General features: G+C 39.2%; 1 protein-coding gene across 4 annotated transcripts in view; it reads right to left on the reverse strand.

Moving 5' to 3' along the window:
* Cltcl1 (clathrin heavy chain like 1) overlaps nucleotides 1-24,966 on the reverse strand; it is a 103,938-nt gene that overhangs the window by 16,610 nt on the left and 62,362 nt on the right. For all 4 annotated transcript variants that reach the window (XM_077796171.1, XM_077796170.1, XM_077796173.1 and 1 more), the window contains exons 18-24: nucleotides 24,591-24,713; nucleotides 21,997-22,142; nucleotides 12,165-12,348; nucleotides 11,040-11,232; nucleotides 7,222-7,379; nucleotides 2,396-2,560; nucleotides 669-776 (exon numbers count right to left, since the gene is read on the reverse strand). In XM_077796171.1, coding sequence (XP_077652297.1) covers nucleotides 669-776; nucleotides 2,396-2,560; nucleotides 7,222-7,379; nucleotides 11,040-11,232; nucleotides 12,165-12,348; nucleotides 21,997-22,142; nucleotides 24,591-24,713 — 1,077 coding nt within the window. The remainder of the gene's footprint in view (nucleotides 1-668; nucleotides 777-2,395; nucleotides 2,561-7,221; nucleotides 7,380-11,039; nucleotides 11,233-12,164; nucleotides 12,349-21,996; nucleotides 22,143-24,590; nucleotides 24,714-24,966) is intronic.

Genomic DNA, 24,966 nt, shown 5'->3' on the forward strand with positions numbered 1-24,966 from the left:
ACCAGTGACCTCCCAGCTCAGCTTCCTAGTCTGTCTGTTCTCCTTGAGCTGGCCAGAGGCCCCTCCAGGCTACTTTTTACTCAGTAAGTGGGGAATGAGGCTCAAGTCCCAGGGAAGTTGTAATTGCTTGAACAAAGTCTGCCTTCACTATAACCACACCTGGTGTGACTGGACATCTCTAGGAACCCCACCAGTGGACCCAACTCAACAAGAGGATGGCACCTACTAACCACTCGACAGCAGAGTTTATCTGCAATGTGAACACTGACTTGCCTGCCAAGGGTCACAAGGGTCACCTCTGTCTTGTGGTCCCCTTCTTGAATGTACCTGTCCCTCGGGCATCAGATAATCTCAACCCCTATGGGTTGCACACTTAGTGGCTGTGCCACAACCTGCCCAGTACTCCATGCCCAGTTTTCCATGGGGCATTCCATTGTGCAAGCCACTGTCTGGGCTTTAAAAAACCCCAGGACACAAAAGAAGAGAAAGGACATAAAAAATTTAGTGGGACATCAACCAGCATGAGGCCCAGGTGGGCTAACAAGCCACTCTGCACTTCATATACCAAAAATGGAACTGCACATTATTTAGAGTGTTAGGTATCACTCATCATCAGCATCCCTTGCAGGGATACTCTGGCTAGAGTTGACTCATCTATGCTGCCTTACCTGGTAATAGTATATTAACTCCTCTAGCTCATCTGCATGAATGATGATGTGAAGGCTACACAGCTGTGCAAGGCGGAACTCCTGCCCATCCACACAGGCAAAGCATACCTAGGGGAAGGTCAGCGTGAGCATTTCCAAGACAAGACCTGGCACTACAACAGTTGCATGCAACTTGAAATGCAGAAATACTAGTGAAGGGTCTTTTTTAAGCAAATGGAAGATTCTGAACAATATTTCTGTAAAATGACCTGAATGAGACTGGGAGGAAAAAAAATTACATCAACAATCTGTAGGCCAAGGGGTGTTCTGGACTATGGAAACAGAAGAGCTCATGGCATTACTGCCCAAGTCCTGAGATGTAGAGATTTGTTTAGGTGACAGTTATGCTGGAATTTCAGGTATGTACAGCTCAAGAATAATTATTATCTGAGTGCTATCTGTAGGGAGTTGCTTGCTATAATAATTTAACTATAAAACTGTTCTATGCACTGTACTGTATGTATACTTTAGGATAATAAGAATTAAGTCAAGGATGCCCTTGTGCAGAGGGGCTCTTGAACTGTGCTGCTTCTTTTTATTATTGTAGTTGTGTATGAACAGAATGGCTTTGTTTATTTTTATGCTGTGCTAAGGATCAAAAGCAGTGCCTCACATGTGCCACGCAAATCCTCTGCTACTGAGTTACAGCCCCAGCCTGAGCTCTGTTTCTTTAGAGGACTGACTGAATAACTCTGTACTAAAACTAGAAATAGGCTTGCTATGGTTTCCCTACTTCCCTTATCTTCTGAAGACAGCACATGTTCTCATGGTAGATAAAGAAGAACATGCAAATGTAATAATCATAGAACCCAATTGTTAACTTGAAATAATCTTTGGCCCATTATTTTCTAGTGTGATATATACACTTAGTACCCTACTAAATCTCTTATGCACCCAATGGAATTACATTGTACACTCTGCTCAACAACACATTTCTCATGTTATTGGAAACATCTTTTCCCATGACTGGGGTTTGAACTCAGGGAAATGCTACCATTGAGCTTCACCCCCAGTCATTTATTTTATTTTATTTTGAGACAGAGTCTTACTAAGCTTCCAAGGCTGACCTCAAACTTGCAAACTTCCTACCTTGGCTTCCAGAGTAGCTTGGATTACAGGCATGTACCACCACATTTAGTTCTGCTTATTCATTTTGAATAGCAAAATAGAGTCACAACATATATACTACTTAACCAAGGCCTTGATATTGGACATTGAGGTTGATTTTAATCTTTTATTAAGCAATGCTTCAGAGATTAACTGAAGTTTATCTCTTTCACATCTCTTTACAAAGTTTTGTCTAATTAAAGATGATTCTGATATTAACAGCATCTCAACACAACTTGCCCTACCAATTTGCCAAGAAAGACTAAGAATGTCACTACTAATGTGGTACCAAGAATTCAAAAAGTGTCATAATATACTCATAACACTGAAATGTCATACTATTAAGATGCTTCTGGGGACTGATTGGTCTAAGATGGAGTTCTTCAGGGACTTTTGCTTCCCACCATAAATGCTAGCTTATGAATTTCTCTGAGCTGTCCCAGAGGACTGAAATTCTCTTTTGAACAGGAGGCAGTACCCAAACTCATCCTACTTGGTAGAACAGTGTGGAGTATAACAGGAAGGACAAGGAGAGAATGCTTGTCAGACTAACATTCTTCTGGAGACTTCCAACAGCTTACCTCTTTCCATGTCTCAGTGCTGTTGGCCTTGTGGCTGCTGTCCACTGCTGCCTGATACTCACCTAGGTGGACCAAAGTGGAAGCCAGACGGGCAAAGTTAGAAATATTGTTATATAGCAGTTTGGCAGCCTCATACATCCCTTCCTCATAACAGCGGTCTCCAACCTGCAGATGATTGGGAACGTTACTAAGATGTTCTTATATGGAAAGATTTTCCCAGTTCCCTTACTCTCCCTGCCCCCATATTAGAAATTGAACCCAGGGCTTTGTGCATATTAAGCTATATCCTCAGACCCCCAGAATTAGTTTTTAAGTTCCTACATAAGGCAGAGTTATTTTTCTGTTTATTTCAGAGGTAAGTATCTTTCTTATCACCCAGAGCACCCAAAAGGTAAAAAAAAAAATCCTCCTAGTCCCTAGAAACCCTCCCTTTTCTCATGGGGCAGCCTCTGCCTGCGAGTTCCCATGTTACCATGTGTTCCAGCACCTCTCAGGCCCTGGATGTTACCTCCTACACCTGTACCCCACTGGCCTGGACTGAGGTATATTCCTTGCTGCTCCAGGCTCTTCCCTTCCTTGTTACTAAAAACTGCTGAGAAACTTGTGTCAGAATCACCCACTAGTCCTCATTCCTGCTGCCATTTATATATCCTCTTTGTTCCTTAATAAATTCTTTGACTTCCTCTGCGCTGAGGACCTTGTCTTCCTCATGATAGCATCCAGTCACTTCCATGGCCATTCCCTAAACCTTATACAGTCACCCTGTGAACTCCTGTCACAGGTTCACACACTGCCCAGAACTGACTCCTGTCCAGCACACTGTCCCAAGCACTTCAGCTTCACCAGTCCAGTGACTCCACTAACTTCCCACTGTCCCTTCTGCCCTCCTTGACTGTGCCACCTTATGCTGGCAGCTTGTAGTCAAGTTTGTGGTTCTTGGCATTCACCCTCAACATTCTTAGTTGTTTTCCATTCTGTGTAGAGCCAACTTTTTTCACATTCTACACTTGGGAATACCGAGCTACACAGGGAGAGCTGAAGCTCAAAGTGTTGATGGGTCTCCCTTGCTCCCTTCCTTCCTTCCTTTATTTATTTATTAATTCATTTTTGTAGTACTGGAAATTGAACCCAGAGGTGCTCTACCATTAAGCTATATCCCCAGTCCTTTTTATTTCTGAGATAGGGACTAAGTTGCTGAGGCTGACCTTAAACTCACAATTCTGATTATAGGCAAGTGCTATGGTGCCCAGCCTACAGGTCTCTTTGAATTCATGACCATGAAACTCAGACAAATTCATAATACTATAACTCTCCTTCCTTCCATGTCTTTTCTCTTGGTCAATCACTTCATATCTTCTCTTCTCAAACCTCCACAGTTCCTCAATGGAGCCAGTTCCTGGCTTCCTATTTTCTGAAAAAACAGAAATCATCAGAAGAGCCCTGCTGCAGTACCATGCCTATGGCTATCCACCTCACATGCCACCACAACCTCATCTGCCATCACAACTGATGCACTTGACTCCTGACCTCTTCTGCTCCTCATCAGGGTCCCAAGGTCCCAGAAACCCGCATCAGTGTCAACTTCTATAAAAAACAACTCCTGTGAGTTAAAGGAACCACCGTTCCTTCCCCTAACTTGAAAGAAAACAAATCCTACTCATTTGGCCTTACCTTATTGGATGGCTGCCATTGTTTCTAACCTTCAGAACAACATTTTTCAGGAGAGCTGTCTACATGTCTAATCCCCTCAGTCTCTTGTCCCTGACTCTGTGACAGGGACATTGATCCCCCAGAAAATGGTCCTGTTCCTCTGGCCACTTTTCATTCTACTGGACTTCTAATGAATCTAACTCTTCCAGCCAGCTATACAGATCCATGTGGCATCTAGTAGAGATCAGATTATTCAAACGGGAGCCCTCACTTTCCCGAGGCAGTCTTCATACTGCTTGCCTCAGAAAGCACAAGCCCTTATGCTACCAAAACTCGGACTCATCCTTGCTTTATTCTTCTCACACCAAGTTGTTGGCAAATCCTGTCAACTCTTCCTCTGAGACATATCCAGAAGTGAAATATGCTTTGCCACTCACTTTGACCACATTCTGGGTGCTGTCACCATCAACTCCTGTTAGCATTCTATCTAGAGCAGATCGTGTGCCTCCTTTGCTTGAAATCTGTCACTCTCACCCAGAGGAAAGCCAGAGACCCAACTTGCAGAGGCCAAAAAAATGCTTCCCTACTGTGTCTGCTGTTTTGGCTCTAAGGCTCCAGTCACCCTGACCATCTTCATACTGCTACTGCACATACCCAAACACTCCATGAGAGATCCCTGAACTTACCCTCCTCTATGCTCTAACCCCCCTTTCTCACCACCACAAAGGGATGATGACTCAGCCCCTACCAAGGGGATCTAACACTAGAATACCCATCCAGCTGCCCCACCTCATTTTTCCCTTTTATACTTACCATTTAATATATAAAAATGTATTTTTAATACATTTATTTATTTATTTATTTTTATGTGGTGCTGAGGATGGAACCCAGGGCCTCACATGTGCGAGCACTCTACCACTGAGCCACAACTCCAGCCCTATAATAATGTCTTAATGGGAGCAGAAATTTGATTATTATTTTCATTGTTTCATTTACAGCTCTGTGCCCTGTCAATAACAGTATGTTGAATAAATATTTTCCTTTGTGCTTTCTTCTACTGCATACATGCTTAAAAACTCCCTTTTAATGCAAAGATTCAAATAAATATTTTAAAAATTTTTATCAAGGAACATACTTTTCCTTTTCAATATTTCATATGGATTGTTATTTTGGATATAGAATTATATGATGAACTTCAAATCCCTTTCAAAACATTAACCTAATTTTCAACAACTAGTTAGAATTTATTTTGAAATTTAAAGTCTACTTTTGTGTTATTTCAATGAACTATGTACAATCTTTCAAGAAAAGGACTATACCCAAAGGACCTAAAAATAGCGTATTACAGGGACACAGCCACATCAACGTTTATAGCAGCACAATTCACAATAGCTAAACTGTGGAGCCAACCTAGATGTCCTTCACTGGATGAATGGATAAAAAAATGTGGCATTTATACACAATGGAATATTACTCAGCAATAAAAAAGAATAAGATCATGACATTTGCAGGGAAATGGATGGCATTATAGAAGATTATGCTAAGTGAAGTTAGCCAATCCCCAAAAAACAAATGTGTAATGTCTTCTCTGATATAAGGGGGGTGACTCAAAAAGGGGTTGGGAGGGAGAGCAAGAAAGGAAGATTACCTCTAGATAGGGAATAAGGGTGGGAGGGAAAGGGAGGGAGAAGGGGAATAGCATGGATGGTGAAAGGAGACTCTCATCATTATACAAAAGACATGTATGAAGATGTGAATTTGGTGTCAACATACCTTATATATAATCAGATATATGATAAATTATTGTATAATGGTGTATTAAGAAATGTAATGCAAAATAAATTAAAAAATCATTAAAAAAGGACACTGTAATTGCTGTACAGAATATATTTTCTTTCTTTTAGGTATTTATTGAACCCATAGGCACTCTATCTTGAGATAGAGTCTTGCTTCATTGCCTAGGCTATCCTTGAACTTGTGATCCTTCTGTCTCAATCTCCTGAGTGGCTGGGATTACAGGTGTGTGCCACCACACCTGGTTTAGCATACATGTTCATTATACCTTCATCTTTCTATCACTTTGCAGGATTAATATTTTACCTTTGTGGAAGATTATAATTATTTACATCTTTCATTTAGTGTTCTTTTTTAAAATTTGGTTAGGGTTTATTTAAACATTTTGATTTTATTTCATTTAAAAAGGAATACTTTTTCCCTATTAGGTTATCTGACATATGATAATGTTATTTTCAACATGTATCATTTATGTATCCGGATTATTAGTTATGAGTGAGCCAGATCATCTTGTTTTTTTGGGTAAACAGAATAGCTGAAAGTAAGTCCTAACATCTCTTCTTCTGAGGGCCATTCTGATGTGTATAGCTAAGTGCAAGTCAAATGCCCTGGGTCTTAATTTCTATAACAATGACAGTAACAAGTTACTATGTAGCTTATTTTTTTAAAAAAAAAATTTAGTTGTCAAGGGACCTTCACTTGTATTTATTTATTTATATGTGGTGCTGAGAATCAAACCAGTGCCTCACACATGCTAGGCAAGTGCTCTACCACTGGGCTGAGACCTCAGTCCCTCTGTGGCTTATTCTGCACCATCAAAAATCTATATCACAAGCCAGGTGCAGTGGTGCCTGCCTATAATCCCAGTGGCTAGGGAGGCTGAGACAAGAGGATCTTGAGTTCAAAGCCAGCCTTAGCAAAAGTGAGGTGCTAAGCAACTCAGTGAGACTCTGTCTCTAAATAAAAACAAAATAGGGCTGGGGATATGGCTCAATGATTGAGTGTCCCTGAATTCAATCCCTGGTACCTTCCCACCAAAACAAAACAAAACAAAACAAAACAAAAAAAACAAAAAAAACTACATCACAGCAGAGGGTGGGTGTGGGCAGTGGCCTATGACTGTAATCCCAGGGACTCAGGAGGCTGAGACAGGAGGATTGAGAGTTCAAGGCCAGCCTCAGCAACTTAGGCCCTAAGCAATTTAGTGAGACCCTGTCTCAAAAAATAAAAAGGGCTAAGGATGTAGCTCAGTGGTAAATTGCCCCTGGGTTAAATCCCCAGTATCCTCTGCCTCCAGAAAAGAATCTACATCACTCTAAGGAGCATTCCCCTGACCTAATTTTGGCTGCAGAAGTTCATGATCCCCAGGAGGCACATCCTACCTGCTGGATGTTGGCATTGTTGGGTGCATTAATGCAATCTTCCAGCTCGGACAGACGGCTGGTTTTAGCCAATGCAAAAATAAGTTCAGTCTCTATATAGGATGCACGGCTGTTTTTCCTAGCCATCTGCAGGAATTTCACTAGATCCTCCCAGTTGTCTAAGGACAGAGAGCAAAGTCAGGTTAACTCATATTTTATGTTTAAAATTTTTTATGGCAAGTTGTTTTAATTAAGAACTTAAAGCCAAAATTTAAAAAGACTTTATGTAGCATTTATTTAAAAAAATACTGGACTCTCAAGAAAAAAAAGTTTTAGATTTTTCCAACATGAAAGGCAGCTTGAAACTATCTCACTGATTTGCGATATGTTCCAAGAATTAGGAACATAATTACAACCACATCAGTTCCCAATAAGAAAAAAGTAGAAAATCAAATTTTACAACTTTTAAAAATTCATAGGCTCAACAGGAAGCTGCCACCCATTAAAAGAGAGAAGACTGATCTCAATCATCAAGGACTTGGACATAGGAGGATCCACACCTGCTTACACTCAGTGATTCATTGTTCACATCATAAATTCCTTATAAAATTTTGTTCATTTGTCTTCTACTTAGAAAGAAGGGGGAGGGAATTGGTCAATATGCCTTCCAGATTCACTTCTGCCTCATTTTCAGTGGTAAGTGCATAAATACAAGTGTGTTTTTGAGGATTCTGGCTGCTCATAGGCTGGAGGGAGTGGGCTCCAGGTGCTACGCTCCCAGCTATCTTTCTGATATTGTTACTGGGTTGGGTGGATGAAATTGACTAAGCCACGGCTTTACAGAAGTCTGAACACCAGCTACACTGTTGTGGAATGAAGCTAGTTTGTGTTCTAAGAACCACTGCACTTCAAAGATCCAGAGTGAAAAACCAAGGCATGCTCAGCTTCATGTCCAACACCAACTTTCCATTCATGCCTGCAGATGCTAAGCTGGAGGCCAAGCACCTTGATCATCCCTTCCAGGACAGTCCTTGCTGCATGAACAGGCCTATAATTTGATGGAAATGAGCTTCTGTGAAGACTGCTTTCCATTGCAAAGGCAAACACACTAAAGGAAGCAGCACTGTTGTATAGCTGTGCCTGCTCACGCTCCACCACGCTCTTAGTAAGGTACAGGTAAGACTGGCCAGGAATCAAAAACTGACTTATTCAACTTAATGCATGAATATTGCACATATCAAGACTTTAAGTTCTGTAGAAGAAAGAGCAGTTAAAGTGGAGTGGGCAATGTCTCTAATGGTGTCTTCCATTGACCCCACTCCAAGGGCCTATCTCAATTCATTACATGTGATTTCAGATTATAAATTCTACACGTTCTGCCAGCTATTACAGAAGAAACTAGAGTCCACAGTAGGTGCATGCCAAAGTGGTTGTACCTTACATGGTCTAAAAAGAAAATCCTGTAATTAAAAAGATGTGACACTGACTCAAAAGAAACTTCATTACTACCCTAAACACACAGTGAACTAACATTTCATTCACTGGAATATATTTTAACTATTAAATTATTAAGTGCCTAGATGACCATTCACAGAGAAGAGGTGGCTTTGCCCAGCCCAGGAAACCACAATTTACTGTAAGGTGATGTGAATTGAAATATAAACAGTCTTTACTTTTTTTAGTAGCCATTGACTGTCCTAGGTCCACTATACATGGACCCAAGGTCATGGTTGAGTACTGCTTACTTGGTACTCTTTCACAAAGGGAACCACTTGTACCTCAGTAAACATAAGTCTAGTGGATCAATATATTATCCACAGGTATGTATGATTATAATGTGCCAATTAAAAAAGAAAGAAAAAAAACAAGTCTAGTAGACCTCAGAGGCCAGGTGCATGGCCCCTAGGACTGGTAACACCACCCACCTCTACCAGCCAAAGCTGGAGGGAAACCTCTAGCCATTTAAAGGTATCTGGTACCTCAAAAATGAAGACACTCTGAAACAACTCTTACAAGAATAACAGGTTGGGCTGGGGTTGTGGCTCAGTGGTAGAGTGCTTGCTTAGCATGTGTGAGGCACTGGGTTCAATCCTCAGCACCACATAAAAAATTACTAAATAAAATAAAGTTATCAAAAAATCTTTTTTAAAAAAAGGAATAACAGGGTCTGGGGGCTTGTCTTCACCAGCAACTAAGTGTTATGGCTTCAACATTCTGCTCTACTGCTGAGGTAGATGACAAAATTCATCCGCACAATAGCCTTCTGGCTGTTCCAGACCTTGTGTGATGGATGGTCTCTGTCCTTTTTAGTGTTCATAGACAATCTTGTCCCTTGGTCAACTTTTTTTTTTTTTAAAGAGAGAGTGAGAGAGGAGAGAGAGAGAGAGAGAGAGAGAGAGAGAGAGAGAGAGAGATAGAGAGAGAGAGAGAATTTTTTTTTTAATATTCATTTTCTAGTTCTCGGCAGACACAACATCTTTGTTTGTACGTGGTGCTGAGGATCGAACCCGGGCCACACGCATACCAGGCGAGCGCGCTACCGCTTGAGCCACATCCCCAGCCCCTTTGGTCAACTTTTTAGGAGGCACATGTCTAAGCTTTTGCCGAGTAGTGGGGTGTATGTACTCCATCACCCACCGTCTCTCTGCAGAGGGGACCTCCACCTTCCTGTTCTCCACCTTCCTCTTTTTCTTGGCTTTTAAAGCTGATTTGTAAATCTCATGAACCTGGGCACACACACTGTCTTCTGGCTTCTGGTGTTCATCTTTCTTTCTCCCCAGCCATAAAGAGAAAACAGGTGCTTGTTTTAATTTACTGGATGATCTTTGGGGACTTCTGACTTGCTTTCCTATTTCCTCTATTTCCTCTAGCAAATTATGCTGGAGGGTAATTCGTCAGTCTCTTTTGCTCTGGTTTTTTGTTAGGGTTTTCTTATACATCTTTCACTGGTAGTGCTGGCTGCGCCGTGCCTCTCTGTGCTCCCCTACAGGCCACTCCGACTCCTCAATCGTGGAGGCTTCAGTGAGCCAGCACCCAGGCTTGGGGCACTATTCTGCCTACCAGGTCCAATCTTTGAGGTGCAGACTGGGATCCAGGTATCTCTGAGCCTGGGAGCATGTGCCTGCTCCAATAGCTTCATGACAGCATGGCGTGTCTCAGCTTGGCTCCTCATAGTGCTTCAAGTATGAGCTCTTCACCCCGCTGACCAGGACATGGTGCTGCTCTCCACCACCGGCGTACTCCAGCACTCCCATACAACAAAGAGGCCACCCTGCCCGGTGCCCAGAGCTGATCATTTTAAATAGGGGCTTAGTTCCTCCCATTCTGCCCTCAGTCATACATATTTAACCTCTCCATTATGTCTCATGGAGAGCTCAGAATCCAGGAAATGTCTAAAAGGTCTTAGCTGTACCCATAAGCAGAGCCCTACTTCAGGAGGAAGAAAGGGAAGGGGGTAGCGCCACAAGCAAGCTACCCCTGGGAACTGGAACCTTGCAAAAATGTTACGAGGGGGCAGGATGTTAATTGTAGTCCCTGGAGAGGTCAGTGCCACCAAAAACCAGATACACCAGATACCCAGGAAAGTGAGCATAAGTCAGTGACCTTAAAATTACAACAGTGATCATCTATAATGCTTAAGCTGCCTAACCTTGCTAAAAAAAAAAAAAAAAAGGGCAACAGTCTGGAAAGCTAGTGTCATTAATAGAGTATTACTAATCTCAGACTCTTATATCTGGATGCATAAAACACAGATATTCCTGAGAAGCTCTTCAACTTCTTGTCTCAGTCAGGTTTCACACCAGTGATAAAAAGTGCCCCTGGAACGGGAATTTACTTACTGCTCTTGGTGGCGGCCTGAACAACTTCCAGGTAAGAGGTAGGGTCATCTGCTCTGATGTAGGAGTCGATGGCTTCCTTCACCAAGTCCTTCTGAAGCTGTGCTTGGGCCAGCTGACTCCACACAGCAGGCTCATTGCATTTTTCTGCAAACTCGTATGCTCGGTCTAGGTTTCCAATATTCTCAATCAGAACCTAGAGGTTACAAGAGGACTTGCTTTGCCACAACACCTAGTCAGCTCCAAAGTGTTTGGCTGCCTATTCTGCCTAGAGTTGCATGACCATTTCAACACAGCTGGGCACTAGATCAGTGAACCGATGAAAAGATAAGAGTTGGTGGATTAGGGGGTGGTCCTAGACAGAGAAGAGACATTCTAATAGAAAGGTATAAAGAAATGGAAATGTTGTGGTGTGTGCCTGTAATCCCACTGATACAGGAGGACTGCATGTTCGAGGTCAGCCTCACCTTTCAGATTATAAGATTCACAGGCAAGTATAGAAAAATGGTAAAGGAAGAGGCAAGAAAAGTGAAGAATATTTGTAAAAGGAGTAATTACAGTGATATGACCTGTGGTTTATAATTGATTTGGAGATAAAACCATAAAAGAGGACTGAGGATGTAGCTCAGTGGTAGAGCACTTGCTTTCTATGTGTGAGGCGCTAGTCTAGATGCATAGCACTACAAAAAATCTAAAATAAAGTCTCACAGGGAAGATGGGTACTTTGGTGGAAGGATAGGCAGAAAGGGCTGGAAGGATTGCTCTGGGAGCTTAACCTTAGATACCAAATGGTTCCTGTAACATGGGAGCATAGGGAGATGAAGCACGATGGTGGTAAAAAGCTAAGGTATGAGAACCTCCAAAAATCAAACACCCAAGTCACCAGGGCTGACCTCAGTACCATAGGTACCTAAGTCCAGAAGAGTGCCATGGAGCAGAAGGAATAAAACCAGAGAAGATGAAGGCAAGGAGATGACAGGCTGGGAGGAACAGAGAGAAGTACAAGTATCCAAGAGATACACTGGATGACCTGAATGTCTGATACCCTCTGTGAATGACAAGGCCCTGAGATGAATCATGCAGTGCAACACAGCATGGGCTTAAGACAACATGCCTGCAGCAGCCCACCTGGATTGCTGAGGCATTCACACCAAACTTGTAGAAGATGGTGAAGGCCTCCTCATACAGCACACTACTGATGGCAATGCTTGCGATGTCTGCAGCATCATAGTTGTCCAGGCGGCTGATATACTCCATGACCCGTGTTCGATCTGCCTTGATGGCAGTCAGGATCAGCAGATTCTGGAGATTCCTGAGAAGAGGAAGTGCTCAGCATGATGCCCAGGAATGAAGGCCCCACACAGCAGACCAAGATCCCTAACTTTTTTTTTAAAGTAACTAATACACATACATGATTGATAAGTAGATACAACAGAATATTTGTGCAGCAAATAGAGTCTAAAGAGAAATAATATGGCAATGTCTTGGGAAAGCACCACTAAGAGAATCAACATGGGCAGTTACTGTGAGGGTGGCTCTGCTTTCACAGGAGCCCAGCATCTGTTCCCCACTTCAAAGGTACCAATCTTCTTAACAGTGTCTACTGCTCTTTGTGATCCTTTATAGTTTTACCACATCTTCTACACTCCTAAATAATACAGGTAATTTTTCACAAAAATGTGAAAAAAATCAATGTAATGCATCACATATCAAGAAACTAAAAAAATACCACAAGATCATTATCAAATGATTCAGAAAAAGCATGTGACAAATCCAGTAACTGTTAGTGATAAAAATTCTCAACAAAAAATAGAAAGGAACTTCTTCAGTCTAATGAAGGACATCAACCAAATCTCAGAACTAACATTATCAGTAATAGTGAGACACTGGATGCTTTCTTCTAGGATCAGGAACAAGACAAGGATGTCCACTTCTACCTTCTCTTTAACATTATACAGGAGGTTTAATTCAAAGCATAAAATGATATGAAAGCATCTAGATCAGGAAGAAATAAAACTGTCCCAATTTGCATGATTGATTTTTAATAATCTCATTTGAATCTATAAAAAAATCCCCAAAATTAATGTTTGGCAAGGTTGTAGAATATAAAGTCAACATACAAAAATTAACTGTATTTCTATATATGAGCAATGTTTAGTGATGTACAATTGTTAAGTTAAAAAACCCACAACAAACTATTTCATAGCTCTAAAACTGTGGAATATTTAGAAATATTTAATAAAACATGTACATAATCTGTATGTCAAAAACTATATAAATTGCTGAAGAAAGCAATGAACTATTTAATAAATGGAGAGACATACTGCTTTCATAGACTCTCTACAGTAAAAGATGTAAATTTCCCGTAAATTGGTACACAGATTTCCTGAAATTCCAATCAAAGTCTCATAAGATTTTCTTGTAAACTCACAAGCTTATTCTAGGAATTGGAATAGCTAAAACAATTTTGAAAAAAAATGAAGCTAAGGGAATCATACTACCTGATTAACTGATTTTTTTAATAATTATTTTTTAGTTGTAGTTGGACACGATACCATTATTTTATCTATTTATTTTTATGTGGTGCTGAGGATGGAACCCATGGCCTCACACTCGATAGGCAAGTGCTCTACTGCTGAGTCATAGCCCCAGCCCTGATCAACTGATTTTTGACAAAAGATGCCAAAGCACTTCAAAAGAGATAGGACAATAGTCAATAAATAATGCTGGAATGACTGAATAGTCATATGTAAAAAGATGAACCTCACCCTAAACATTATACCTTATTGGATATTAGACCATAGAACTATATTATAAAATGAAAAAATACTCAACTTTTAGAAGAAACACAGGGAAAATATCTTTCTGATCTGGGATTAGGCACAGAATTCTTAAATTTAATACCAAATCACAGCCCCCCAAAAGTTTATGACTTGGGCTGGGGCTATGCCTCAGCAGTAGAGCACTTGCCTATCGAGTGTGAGGCCATGGGTTCCATCCTCAGCACCACATAAAAATTAATAAATAAAGATATTATGTTTACCAACAACTAAAAAAAACTTTTAAAAAGTTCATGAATTGGACTTTATCAAAATTAAAACTGGCTGTTGAGCAGCTCAGTGGTACAGCACTTGGTTAGCAAGCACCAGACTCTAAGTTTAATTCCCATCACAACTCTAAGAGAACAAACAGGAGAATTACAGAGTGAGAAAAATATACGTTAAATTACATTTAATAAAGGGCTTGAAAACTCTCAAACTGAAAAAAAAAATCAACCCAACTGAAAAAGATTCGAAGTAACATTTCACCAAGAAGGATATGTGGATGTTAAATAAGCACATAAAAATTGTTCAGCATCTTTAGCCATTAGGGAAATGCAAATTAAAACCACAATGATATAGTTACCAATAAATCCAAGTACAGGAAATATTTCTAAATGGTAATGTACCATTCTACATTTGAAAATGAGAAAAGATTAATTTTATAGGAAAAATACAGAATTCTAATCATGAAGTTACTTTGAGCACAACTTTTTTAAGAGCAATTTTTCATACTCAATTGCTCTGGCCGTTTGTCAAAAGTCAATTGATCATATTCTATAGATTATTTCTGTACTCTCTATTCTGCTCCATTGATCTATGTCGGTTGCATTGGGAGTAATTTTGAGGTTAATTTACAAGAAAATGGACAGAAAAAATATATTAGTTTTATTATGAAAATTCAAAAAACATATTTTGTATTTCAATGAATATTAAAGAATGGGTAAAACTCTTCAAAAACAAACAAACAAATAAAAACCAACCCCACAATGATATGCTACTATATACTTATTAAAATGGCTAAAATAAAAAACACTGATAATACCAAGTGCTGGTGAAGATGCAGAGCAACTGGAACTCTCATATTTTGCTGGTGGGAATGCAAAATGTTACAGCCATTCTGGAAAACAACAGTTTGGCAGTTTCTTAAACAGTTAAACACACACAAAGCAGATGACCCAGTGATTACTGGGTATAAAACCTGGACACAAATGTATTCATATTTACCCCAACTGAAAATAACTCAAATGTTCTTCAGTGGGTGAACAGTTAAACAAACTATGGTACATTCATATAACAAAATATCATTCAGCAATTAAAAAAATAAACTACTGATGCACACAATATCTTGGATGAATCTGAAAGACATTATGCTGAGTGAAAAAGCCAGTCTCAAAAGAGTACATACTGTGTGATTCTGTTTATATTACATTCTGGAGAAGGCAAAACAAGAGCGATGGGTGGTTGCCAGGTGTTAGAAGCTGGAGGTTGAAGAGAAGTGTAACTATACAGGGTGGCTAGCACAGAGTTGAAGGTGATGATACTATTCTGCATCCTGATTGTGGTAGTCATATGAATCTATACAAGTGTTAAAATTCCTAGTACTATACATAATCCCAACTCTTGGTCAATTTTACTGTATGGTGATTAAAAAAAAAAGAAAAAGAAAAGAAGGAAAAATAAAAAATAAAGCTAAAGTTAGTTCTTAAGATTCATTCATGCAGCTGGGCGCAGTTGCGCATACCTATAATCCCAGTGGCTTGGGAGGCTGAGACAGGAGGATTGCAAGTTCAAAGCCAGCCTCAGAAAAAACGAGGTGCTAAGCAATTCAGTGAGACTATCTATAAATAAAATACAAAATAGTGCTGGGTATATGGCTCAGTGGGTAAGTGCCCCTGAGTTCAATCCCAGCTACTGAAAAAAAAAATCATCCATTCATTTTCTACTGCTACTTGGTATTCTAATTTATGACTATACCAAAATCTATTTATTGATGATTTTCCAAATTGCTCTAAGATTTTTGCTACTGGAAACCATATTCCTTTAAGTAGTCTTGAACATGTTCTCTAATACATGTGAACTGAGTTCCTTTAGGGTTCGTAACCAAGAGAGGAAGTTGCTGGGTAGATGCTGCTTCTGGCACCAAACTACTTTCTGAGTGTAATGAGCATTCCCAGCAGGGGCATGTAAGAAGCCCAGTTACTTTACATCCTCATCAGTGCTGATCAGGAAAGCTAGACTCCCACTGCTCTGGCAGAAGCAAAGGATGATGTAGTGTGGCCTCACCCTGTAATTCCTTTATGGCTATTGAGGCTCAATTCTTGCCTGACATTCACTAGATGTCTTTCCTCTCATCAAGGGGCCTGTTGAGAACTCTTTTTTTTTTTTTTAATTGGGTTGCTTATGTTTTTCTCTCATTGAATCTGCTGCAAATGTCTTCCTTCCATTTATATTTTCCCTCATCTTTATGATAAAAGTTCTTAATAGTCCTACTGGTTTTTCACTAAAGATTTATGATTTTTTTATGTGTGACTGGCTAAATAACTTATTAGATCATAAATACTCTTAAATATGAAAGGTAATAACATTATAGTTTTGCATTTTATCTTCAATGTTTTCATAATATGAAAGATTTAAATATTTTAAAAATATTTTCCATCTAGATAACCCAACTATTTATTGAAAAGTTTGTTTCCATCTACATTGCCAGCTTGGTTTCAAATACACATTTTAAATAATATGTAGGTATCTATAGCTCTTTTTCTTTTTTTCAGGCAGGGGAAGGGGCCAGAGGACTGGAGAGTGAACCCAGGGGCATTCTGCCTCTGAGCTGCATTCCCAGCCCTTTTATTTATTTATTTATTTATTTTTTTAATATTTATTTTTTAGTTTTCAGTGGACACAACATCTTTGTTTGTATGTGGTGCTGAGGATCGAACCCGGGCTGCATGCATGCCAGGCGAGCGTGCTACCGCTTCAGCCACATCCCCAGCCCAGCCCTTTTATTTTGAGTCAGACATCTCCCTAAATTTCCAAGGTTGGCCTCAAATTTACAATCCTCTTGCTTCAGTCTCCTGCATCACTGGGATTATAGTGCCTCTACACCCAGCTATTACTTTTTTAATTTTTTTGGTCGTGGGATTTGAATCCACAGGAGTGCAATTACCACTTAGTAATATCCCTAGCCCTTTTAAATTTTGAGACAGGGTCTTGCTAAGTTGCTGAGGCTGGTCTTGAACTTGCAATTCTCCTGGAAGCCTCTTCATTCTATTATAATGGTCTATTTCTCCCTTTCTTTGCCAAAATCATTATGCCTTCTTTAGTTTTACAGTAATTATGGATTAGGATTAGTACTTTACCACCCTAACACCCATTTTGACCTCTTGGGTAATTAATTATTTGTTTTAGTAGGATCTTGACTATTTTTGGCTTTTATATATATAAAATCCCCTGAGTAAATAAATAGGGATTACTGGCATTGCATCAGATTTGAATGATATGGGTAAAACTGATGTATTTAGTCAGGGTCTTCTGATCATGAATTACACAGGCTGTTAACCATGGCTGAGTGAAAAGGACTGTAGAAGTTCACTTTGTTCTTAACTGTCTTCTGGTTGTTTTTTTCTCTAATAAGCCTGTCTACTTATTGAATTATAATTCAATTATAGGTAAATTCATTTAAGCAAACTTAGAATGCAATTAACTGTCAACAGTTATATTTACTTCAAATTACATTTACTATTGTATTTTTTATATATATACTTTTTCTTTTAACACAGGATCCTTTTAATATATATTTTTTTAAAAATTTAATTTTTCTATCACTACTTGGAGAGGTATATTAATATTTACCTATATGATGAACTTGCTTTTCTCCTTATAGCTATCAATTTCTGTTTCCTTGTATTTTGAGGTTGTATTATTAAGTGCATATGTTTGGAATAATCTTCCTGATGATGAAATCTTTCATCATTATGCACTTGGCCTTCTTTACATCAATAATGCTTTTTACTTTAAGGTCTATTTTATGTATTATTAATATAACATATATATATATATATATATATATATATATATATATATATATATATATATATAAAAGTGTGTTTTTGGGTTTGGCATTTACCTATATTATTTTTTCATTCTTTTATTTTTGACTCCCTTATGTTTTATCAACAGTATGTTCATGGTTTTTTTTTCTTTATCTAATTTGGAGCATCTGAAGTCTTGTATTTGTAATATGTGATCTATTTACACTTAATATAATTACTGCCATATGTAGATTTACTTCTACCATCCCTTTTTTTCTTCTTCTTTTTTTGGTGGTGCTGGGGATTACCGTTTCATTTTATCTTTGCAATGTGTTCCTACCTTTTCTTTTTTCTTCATCTCCTTTCTTAGCCTTCTTTTTGGTTGATAATTTTCTTTAATTTTTTTCAGTACTGGTTATTGAATCTCAGGGGTGATTTTCCACAGAGATATATCCCCAGTTCTTTTTTAAAAAAAATTAGGGACAGGGTCTTGCTAAGTTGCTGAAGTTGAGGTTGAAACTGCAATCTTCCTGCCTCAGTCTTCTAAATTTCTGGGATTAGAGGCATGCACCATTGCACTTGGCTAGATTGATAATTTTCTTATTCCATTTCTTTTATTCTTCAACTAGTTTAGAAGTTAGGTACTCTGGTCTTTTCATGGTTCTGCTTGAAATTTTAACATGAATAATTAACTCATAAAAGACTAAAGTTAGTTATTATATTTATCTTTAAAATGACCCTAAAATATTACCTACCAACTTATATTCAAGCTATTATCAATTGTTATTCCCTTTTTTCTACCACATGATTTTTTTCTTTATATAGTCAATACTATTTTGCTCTTTGTTCCTTCTTTTTTTAAAAAATATTTATTTTTTAGTTGGACACAATATCTTTATTTATTTATTTTTATATGGTGCTGCAGATCGAACCCAGGGCCTCGCATGTGCTAGGCGAGAGCTCTACTGCTGAGCCACAACCCCAGCCCCTCTTTGTTCCTTCTTATCCCCACATGGGACTGCTTCCTTCTGCCTAAAAGACACTTGTTAGTATTTCCTTTAGCGTAGGTCTATTATTCACAAAGTTTTTCATTAAATCTATATAAAGAGACCTCTATTTTACCTTTCTCTTAATTTATAAAAGTATACAGTTCTAAGTTGATAGTTACTTTTTATGTGTGTGATGCTAGGAATCAAACCCAGGGCCTTGCACAAGCTAGGCATACAAATTTTTTTTTAGCTGGGTGCGGTAGAGCTCATCTCTAATACCAGCCATTGGGGAGGCTAAGGCAGGAGGATAGCAAGTCCAAGACCAGCATAGGAAACTTAGAAGGACCCTGTATCAAAATACAATAAAAAGGGATAAGATGCAGCTCAGTAATAAAATGCCTCTTGGTTTAATTCCCAGTGCAAAAAAAAAAAAAAATTTTTTTTTCTCCTCGGGATCTGATCTATTGAGCTTCCTAAATCTGAAAGCTATAATCTTGTCAATTTTGTGAAATCACCATAATTCTTTCCCTGCAAATAGCATCTTTAATTCTAGGCTTTTTCTGATGTTCTGACTAGATTTCCTTTCAACCTCTGCATCTCTTAAACCTTTTCACATTTTCTTTTCTTTTTTGGCTATACTTGTATATTTTCTTCAAATCTATCTCCCCAAACATTTATTCTGTAATGGTGCTAAACACACTGAGGTTTACTTCAAAATAAATGTGTGTGTCTCTTAGTTGGTCCTTTGAAAAATCTGCTTGATCATTTTTTGATATTTAAAAACTTTACAGATAGCTGGATGTGGTATTGATTGCATGCCTGTAATTCTAGCTACTGGGGAGTCTGAGGTAGAAGGATGGCAAGTTTGAGGCCGGACTTGGTAAAGAATGAAAGATTCTATCTCAAAGTAAAAAAATAAAAAAGGTTTGGGGATATAACCCAGTGATAAAGTACCTCTGAGTTCAATCCCCTGTATTGAGGGAAAAAATTACATGTAATTTTATATTCTATGCTTGATAGTCCCAATGTCTACATTTTTGCACGTCTCATTCTACTGTTACTGTAGTCTTTTACTAAAGTTGCTTTGTTTCTCTGTGAATTCTGTCAATTTTTTAAAAATATTTTTTTAGTTGTAGATGGACACAATACCTTTATTTTATTTATTTATCTTTTATGTGGTGCTGAGGATGGAACCCAGTGCCTCACATGTGCTAGGCAAGCACTCTACCACTAAGCCACAACCCCAGCCCCTGTCAATGTTTTTATTATGAATTCATTATTTCTTGGAATGTTTTCTGTTAGAAATCTTTGTATTTGTCTTTGGCAGAGATCTTAGGATGCTTCCTGAAAATTCCTGACTTGAAGATTTCTAATACTATGCTGTTAAAAGTAAATTTTTTGTTAAAACCCATGAAAGGGCCAGCTTATTGGGGTCAGTTTTGTTCTCATAGTCTAGCATTGTGATTCAGAAGAGCTTTTTTTTTTTTTTTTTTCAACAGGCATTGAACCCAGGTATGGTGCTTTTTATATTTTATTTAGAGACAGGGTCTCACTGAGTTGCTTAGGGCCTTGCTAAATTGCTGAGGCTGGCCTTGAACTTTGATCCTCTTGCCTCAGGCACCTGAGCCATTAGGATTACAGGTATGTGCCACTGTGCCTGGCTTCTTTACTGTTTTGATTTGGCTGGTCTTTCTCAGCAGAGGGCTAAATAATTCTTAGTTATCTTTGTCTTCAGGAGGGTTTTTTTCTCTTCCCTTTTATTAGATGTCACATTCTTTTTTTTTTTTTTTTTTTTTTTGTACTGGGGATTTAACTCAAGGGCACTTTACCACTGAGCCATATCCCCACATCCCCAGTCCTTTTTATTTTTATTTTGAGACAGCTCGATGCAGTAGAACTCATCTCTAATACCAGTCATTGGGGAGGCTAAGGATTAAAGTCAATTCAAGATGATCTTTGAAAGACCTTGCTATGTTGCTAAGGCTGGCCTTGAACTTGTGATCTTCCTGTTTCAGGCTCCTAAGTCACAGGAATTACAGGAGTGAGCCATTGTGTCTGGTGGCTAGATGTCACATCTTTTGTAGGCCCTTAGCCTTTGTCTCTTGTCCCCTATTGGGAGAACCACAGCCTGGGCTCAACAGGGTTTGGCAAAACTCAACCTGTGTTCTTTTTGAGTTCTTGCTATCATCATCATTATTATTTTCTAATTGCAGACTTCATTATTTACTTGCTGCACACTGTTTCTGATTTTTTTAACACCAGAACTTGTTTTGTTTTTAATTCACCTATAATTTGGAGTTTTTCCAGTGATAGGATCTGCCCAAGTCTCTAGGTACCTGATCTGTACTACTGCCAATCCAGGCTGTTTTCATTTATGTCTACTGAAATAGTCACAGAAAGAAGAGCAAGAATGTGAAAGTCTCTCTGCATCTGTGAAAAGTAGCAGTGTTCATGGAGGCAGCAGAGTCAGTGTCATCTGGAAGCATCTTGAAGCACCCACAAGCCAACACCTACCATCAAAGGAAGTAGGTCAGACAGCAAGGTAGAATACCCTAACTACTTTGGGTGCCTTCTTTCTAGTACTCTCTTATCAATCTGGGCTTATGATTCTATTGAAATATGCAGTAATCACACATTCCATATTTACCATGCAGCATTTACAAATTTAAAAACATAAAACTTACATACATTCCTTTCTGTAATACCATAGCCCTCGAAAGTCTTTCTGGTCTATAAAATCTTACAATTAAATCTTTACACCAGGATTTATAATGTGAACACATTACAACCTGACAGATTCTGATGATGATTTTAAAGTGGCAACATATTAGCTGAAGCTATATACAACAGAAGCCACTGAGAACCACAGGTTCTCATCAAATGTTAGCTTTCCTTCTCTGAGCATTGAGATTACAGAACAGTGGGAACTAGAATAAAAAGCCTTCCTGCAACAATTAAAATAAGATAAGGGAAGGGTGAACTGAAGACACAGGAGGTAGTAAAAAGGCTGACTGGGGAGTAGTCATGGATGAGTGAAGCAAGACAAGATTATTACAAAATGTGACTATTGAGAAGATGTCTAAATTTAGCTGTGGACATGGACTCCCCGGCACACCATTACCTGTGCTCACTGAAGACAGAATTATCCAGAACAATCTTCTCCAGCAGTTCAATCAATTCATTAGGGAGGTCAGCTGTCATAAAGGCTTTGACAGCGACTGAAACCTCTTCAGGATCCTGTGTTTCTGATAATGCTGATTGTACCACCTGGTTTTAAGAAATATTTGAAAGAACCTGATTAAAGTCAATTCAAGACGATCTGTGAAGTAAAAAGAAGGGGAGAATTCCTCCAAGATGATCTGGAGCAGAAACAGGGAAAAATGGGCAGTTTTCTCAAGGAAGAAAGGGAAGAGAACTTAGAAAAGTCAACTTTAGGGATTTCTGTTTTCCAACTTTGACAATTAGTTTTTCTCTCACAAAAGGGCAACGGACTTTTATTTCTGTTCCAATGATTACACTAAGTGTATTCCAAAGCAAATAACTCAGTGTACTAAGTAGATATTTGAAATGCACATTTGCTGTTACCTTTCTTATGTAAGGCCACCATTCATAACAAACTTGGCCCTGTTTCTCTAATGAAGACACTGCAGAGGCCTCCAGCAGCTTCTTGCTAACAGAGGGCACTGTCACTGCTGTGGCACAGTACACTTTCAGGGAATGCATCACATGCAATTGGAGCTATAGAGCCTTGACACCAGAAGCCACTGAGAACCACAATCTAAAAAAAAAAAAAAAAAAAAAAAAACCAACAGAAGACTGGCCATGCCACTCCTCATCCAATTACCAGTGACTCATCTACCAAAAAGCTAACAAACAGGAAAAAAAGACACTTTTCCAAAGAGTGGGTGTTCTCGATAACAGCAAATTAGAAAATTAGCAGTGTTCTCTTTGCACTTGTACCAGGGGTCTTTAATGACTTTGGGGATCTACAATTTTTGCTGTTTCTGGTGTTCCTCAGAGGCAGGTAACAGCAGTGTATTAATTAGAAAGAACAAACAGCTGGGGAGGTCTCAGAGCTGACATGCCTCTGGCCACAAAACAGGACTAAAAGAAGCCTCTCAAGGGAGCCCAGTCCACCCCTCAGATGGCCTCTGTGTACTCAATGGCACCATGAAATGTGGAAGTTCTATCTCTGAATAGTTTACAATCACAACAAACATGCTAAGGAGTTAAGGGAGAAGGAGCCATTGCAGCAGCCAAGTAATCAAAAGGAGTAAACTTGAGGGAGAGGGGCGCTGTGGCACAGCACACCAAGTCCATCCAAAGAAGAGACACACTTTGTGGCATCTCAACAGTGATGCTTGTCAGTTCTTAAAAATCTTAGTGTAAATATATACATACCCACAGGTTGTTTTAAGAGCAAAAATAAATTTCTACCTTTTACTTGAATTAACACAGGATGCCCAATTAAGGCTACCTCAGGACACTCACTGCTTCCTTAAGTAATTTGCATAAAATTCTCCTTTAGACACTGAAAGCAGTCTGCCTCTGTCATGTACTCCATGAGAGGAGCATTATAATTGAGTGTCCTACCAGGAGGTGACTACAGATGATCAATTAGAGCAGACATAATGACTAGCCCAGCAGTTTCACATAGAAAAAAGGATACATGGGGCCCTGCTGGCTCTAGTTTGGTGCAGTGTCAAAGCTGCTTTCTCAAGAACCAACATGAGAGTATCTGGTGGGTGACTACACCTAAAGAAACATCTGATGTCTGTGAACTTGGAGATAGATCCTTATGGAATCTAAATGGCCCTTTGTTGCTCAAAGTTTTAGGAGATTTGAATGAAGTATATTAAGTCTTCAGGCAAATTTCAAGATTGATAAGTCTGAAGTTGCCTTAATATTCAAAATAATATGGGTTTCTGTAAGTCTAAAAGTGTTTCAAAATAAAAAAGTTTACTTAAAAATGGTATAGGCTTGAAGGAACTATAGACAGAAAATAAGGAAGTTAGTAGAGATAAGGTAAAATCTGGCCCTTGAGTTTAAAGTACCTGACCAGCATGTTGTTAGGTATCCAAGTAAGGCTGGGACTTTATTGAATATATGCTCATGGTTGAAGCCACTTGGATAAGGGTTTTAATACCACATTGATATTGGCTACCCCTCAACAGTATGCTCAGCAGCCTTGTTGTCCTAAGGACTACAGAAACACTGTTAATGTCTGCAAGGTTGCGACAGGTGGTATGGGAAGCTCACCCAGAGGTGGAGGCAGATCTTTCTTCCCCTTGCCACTAGGTCATACCTAATAAAGACCCTGACCCTAGCACCATATTCCAGCTCCAAGGAGGTACTGTATAGTCAAAAGGGCATGGGGTTGACTAGATGTTAAGAATCACTCAACTTATGTCAACAGGGGGCTGAGTTGGAAACACCTCAGGATCTAGCATGCAGATCCTGTCATCAAGTATTCTTTCGTAGGGGCGGCCCAGCCATGTTTCAGATACAAGGGCAAACTCTGTAACCTTAGCTAATAAACAACTCCAAGTCAATTTACCCTTGGAAATCAAGCCTTTTCTAGGCAAGCTGACTTGTGCAGGGCAGTGGGTTTGTAAGAGCTATATGTTTAAATATAACAACAAACCAGTCACTTGGCCCACAAGATGAATAGTGGGCAAAATTCAGGCATGCATATACCCACTTTCTATGTCTCACCTGGTCAATTAGGTGTCTCCTAGATGGGTTGGTCTCTGCAAGGACATGGGCCCACAGCTCTGGATCCTTCCTGTGTACCAGGTAGTGGGCCTCACTTTTGAACAGAGAATTTTCATTGCAAACCTGAAATGAGTACACATATGTGCTACTTAGGAGGGTATATCCCAGTGAGTTCCTTCTCCCTGATACTTATATGGACAGTTGGGACTCAGGCAAGGCTTTGGGAAGTGATGAGCATAAACCCACAGGATTAATACTGTACTCCTCAGAGAGATTAAGTACCTCCAATCACCTCTAAGTTTGCAATTATTCACAGGGAAGTGTCACATCTCTGGCCTGTAGAACCTTCTGTGATTATGGGCATGTCTATACCTTA

This window comes from Urocitellus parryii, chromosome 3, assembly GCF_045843805.1.
Source record: "Urocitellus parryii isolate mUroPar1 chromosome 3, mUroPar1.hap1, whole genome shotgun sequence".
NCBI classification, from domain to species: domain Eukaryota; kingdom Metazoa; phylum Chordata; class Mammalia; order Rodentia; family Sciuridae; genus Urocitellus; species Urocitellus parryii.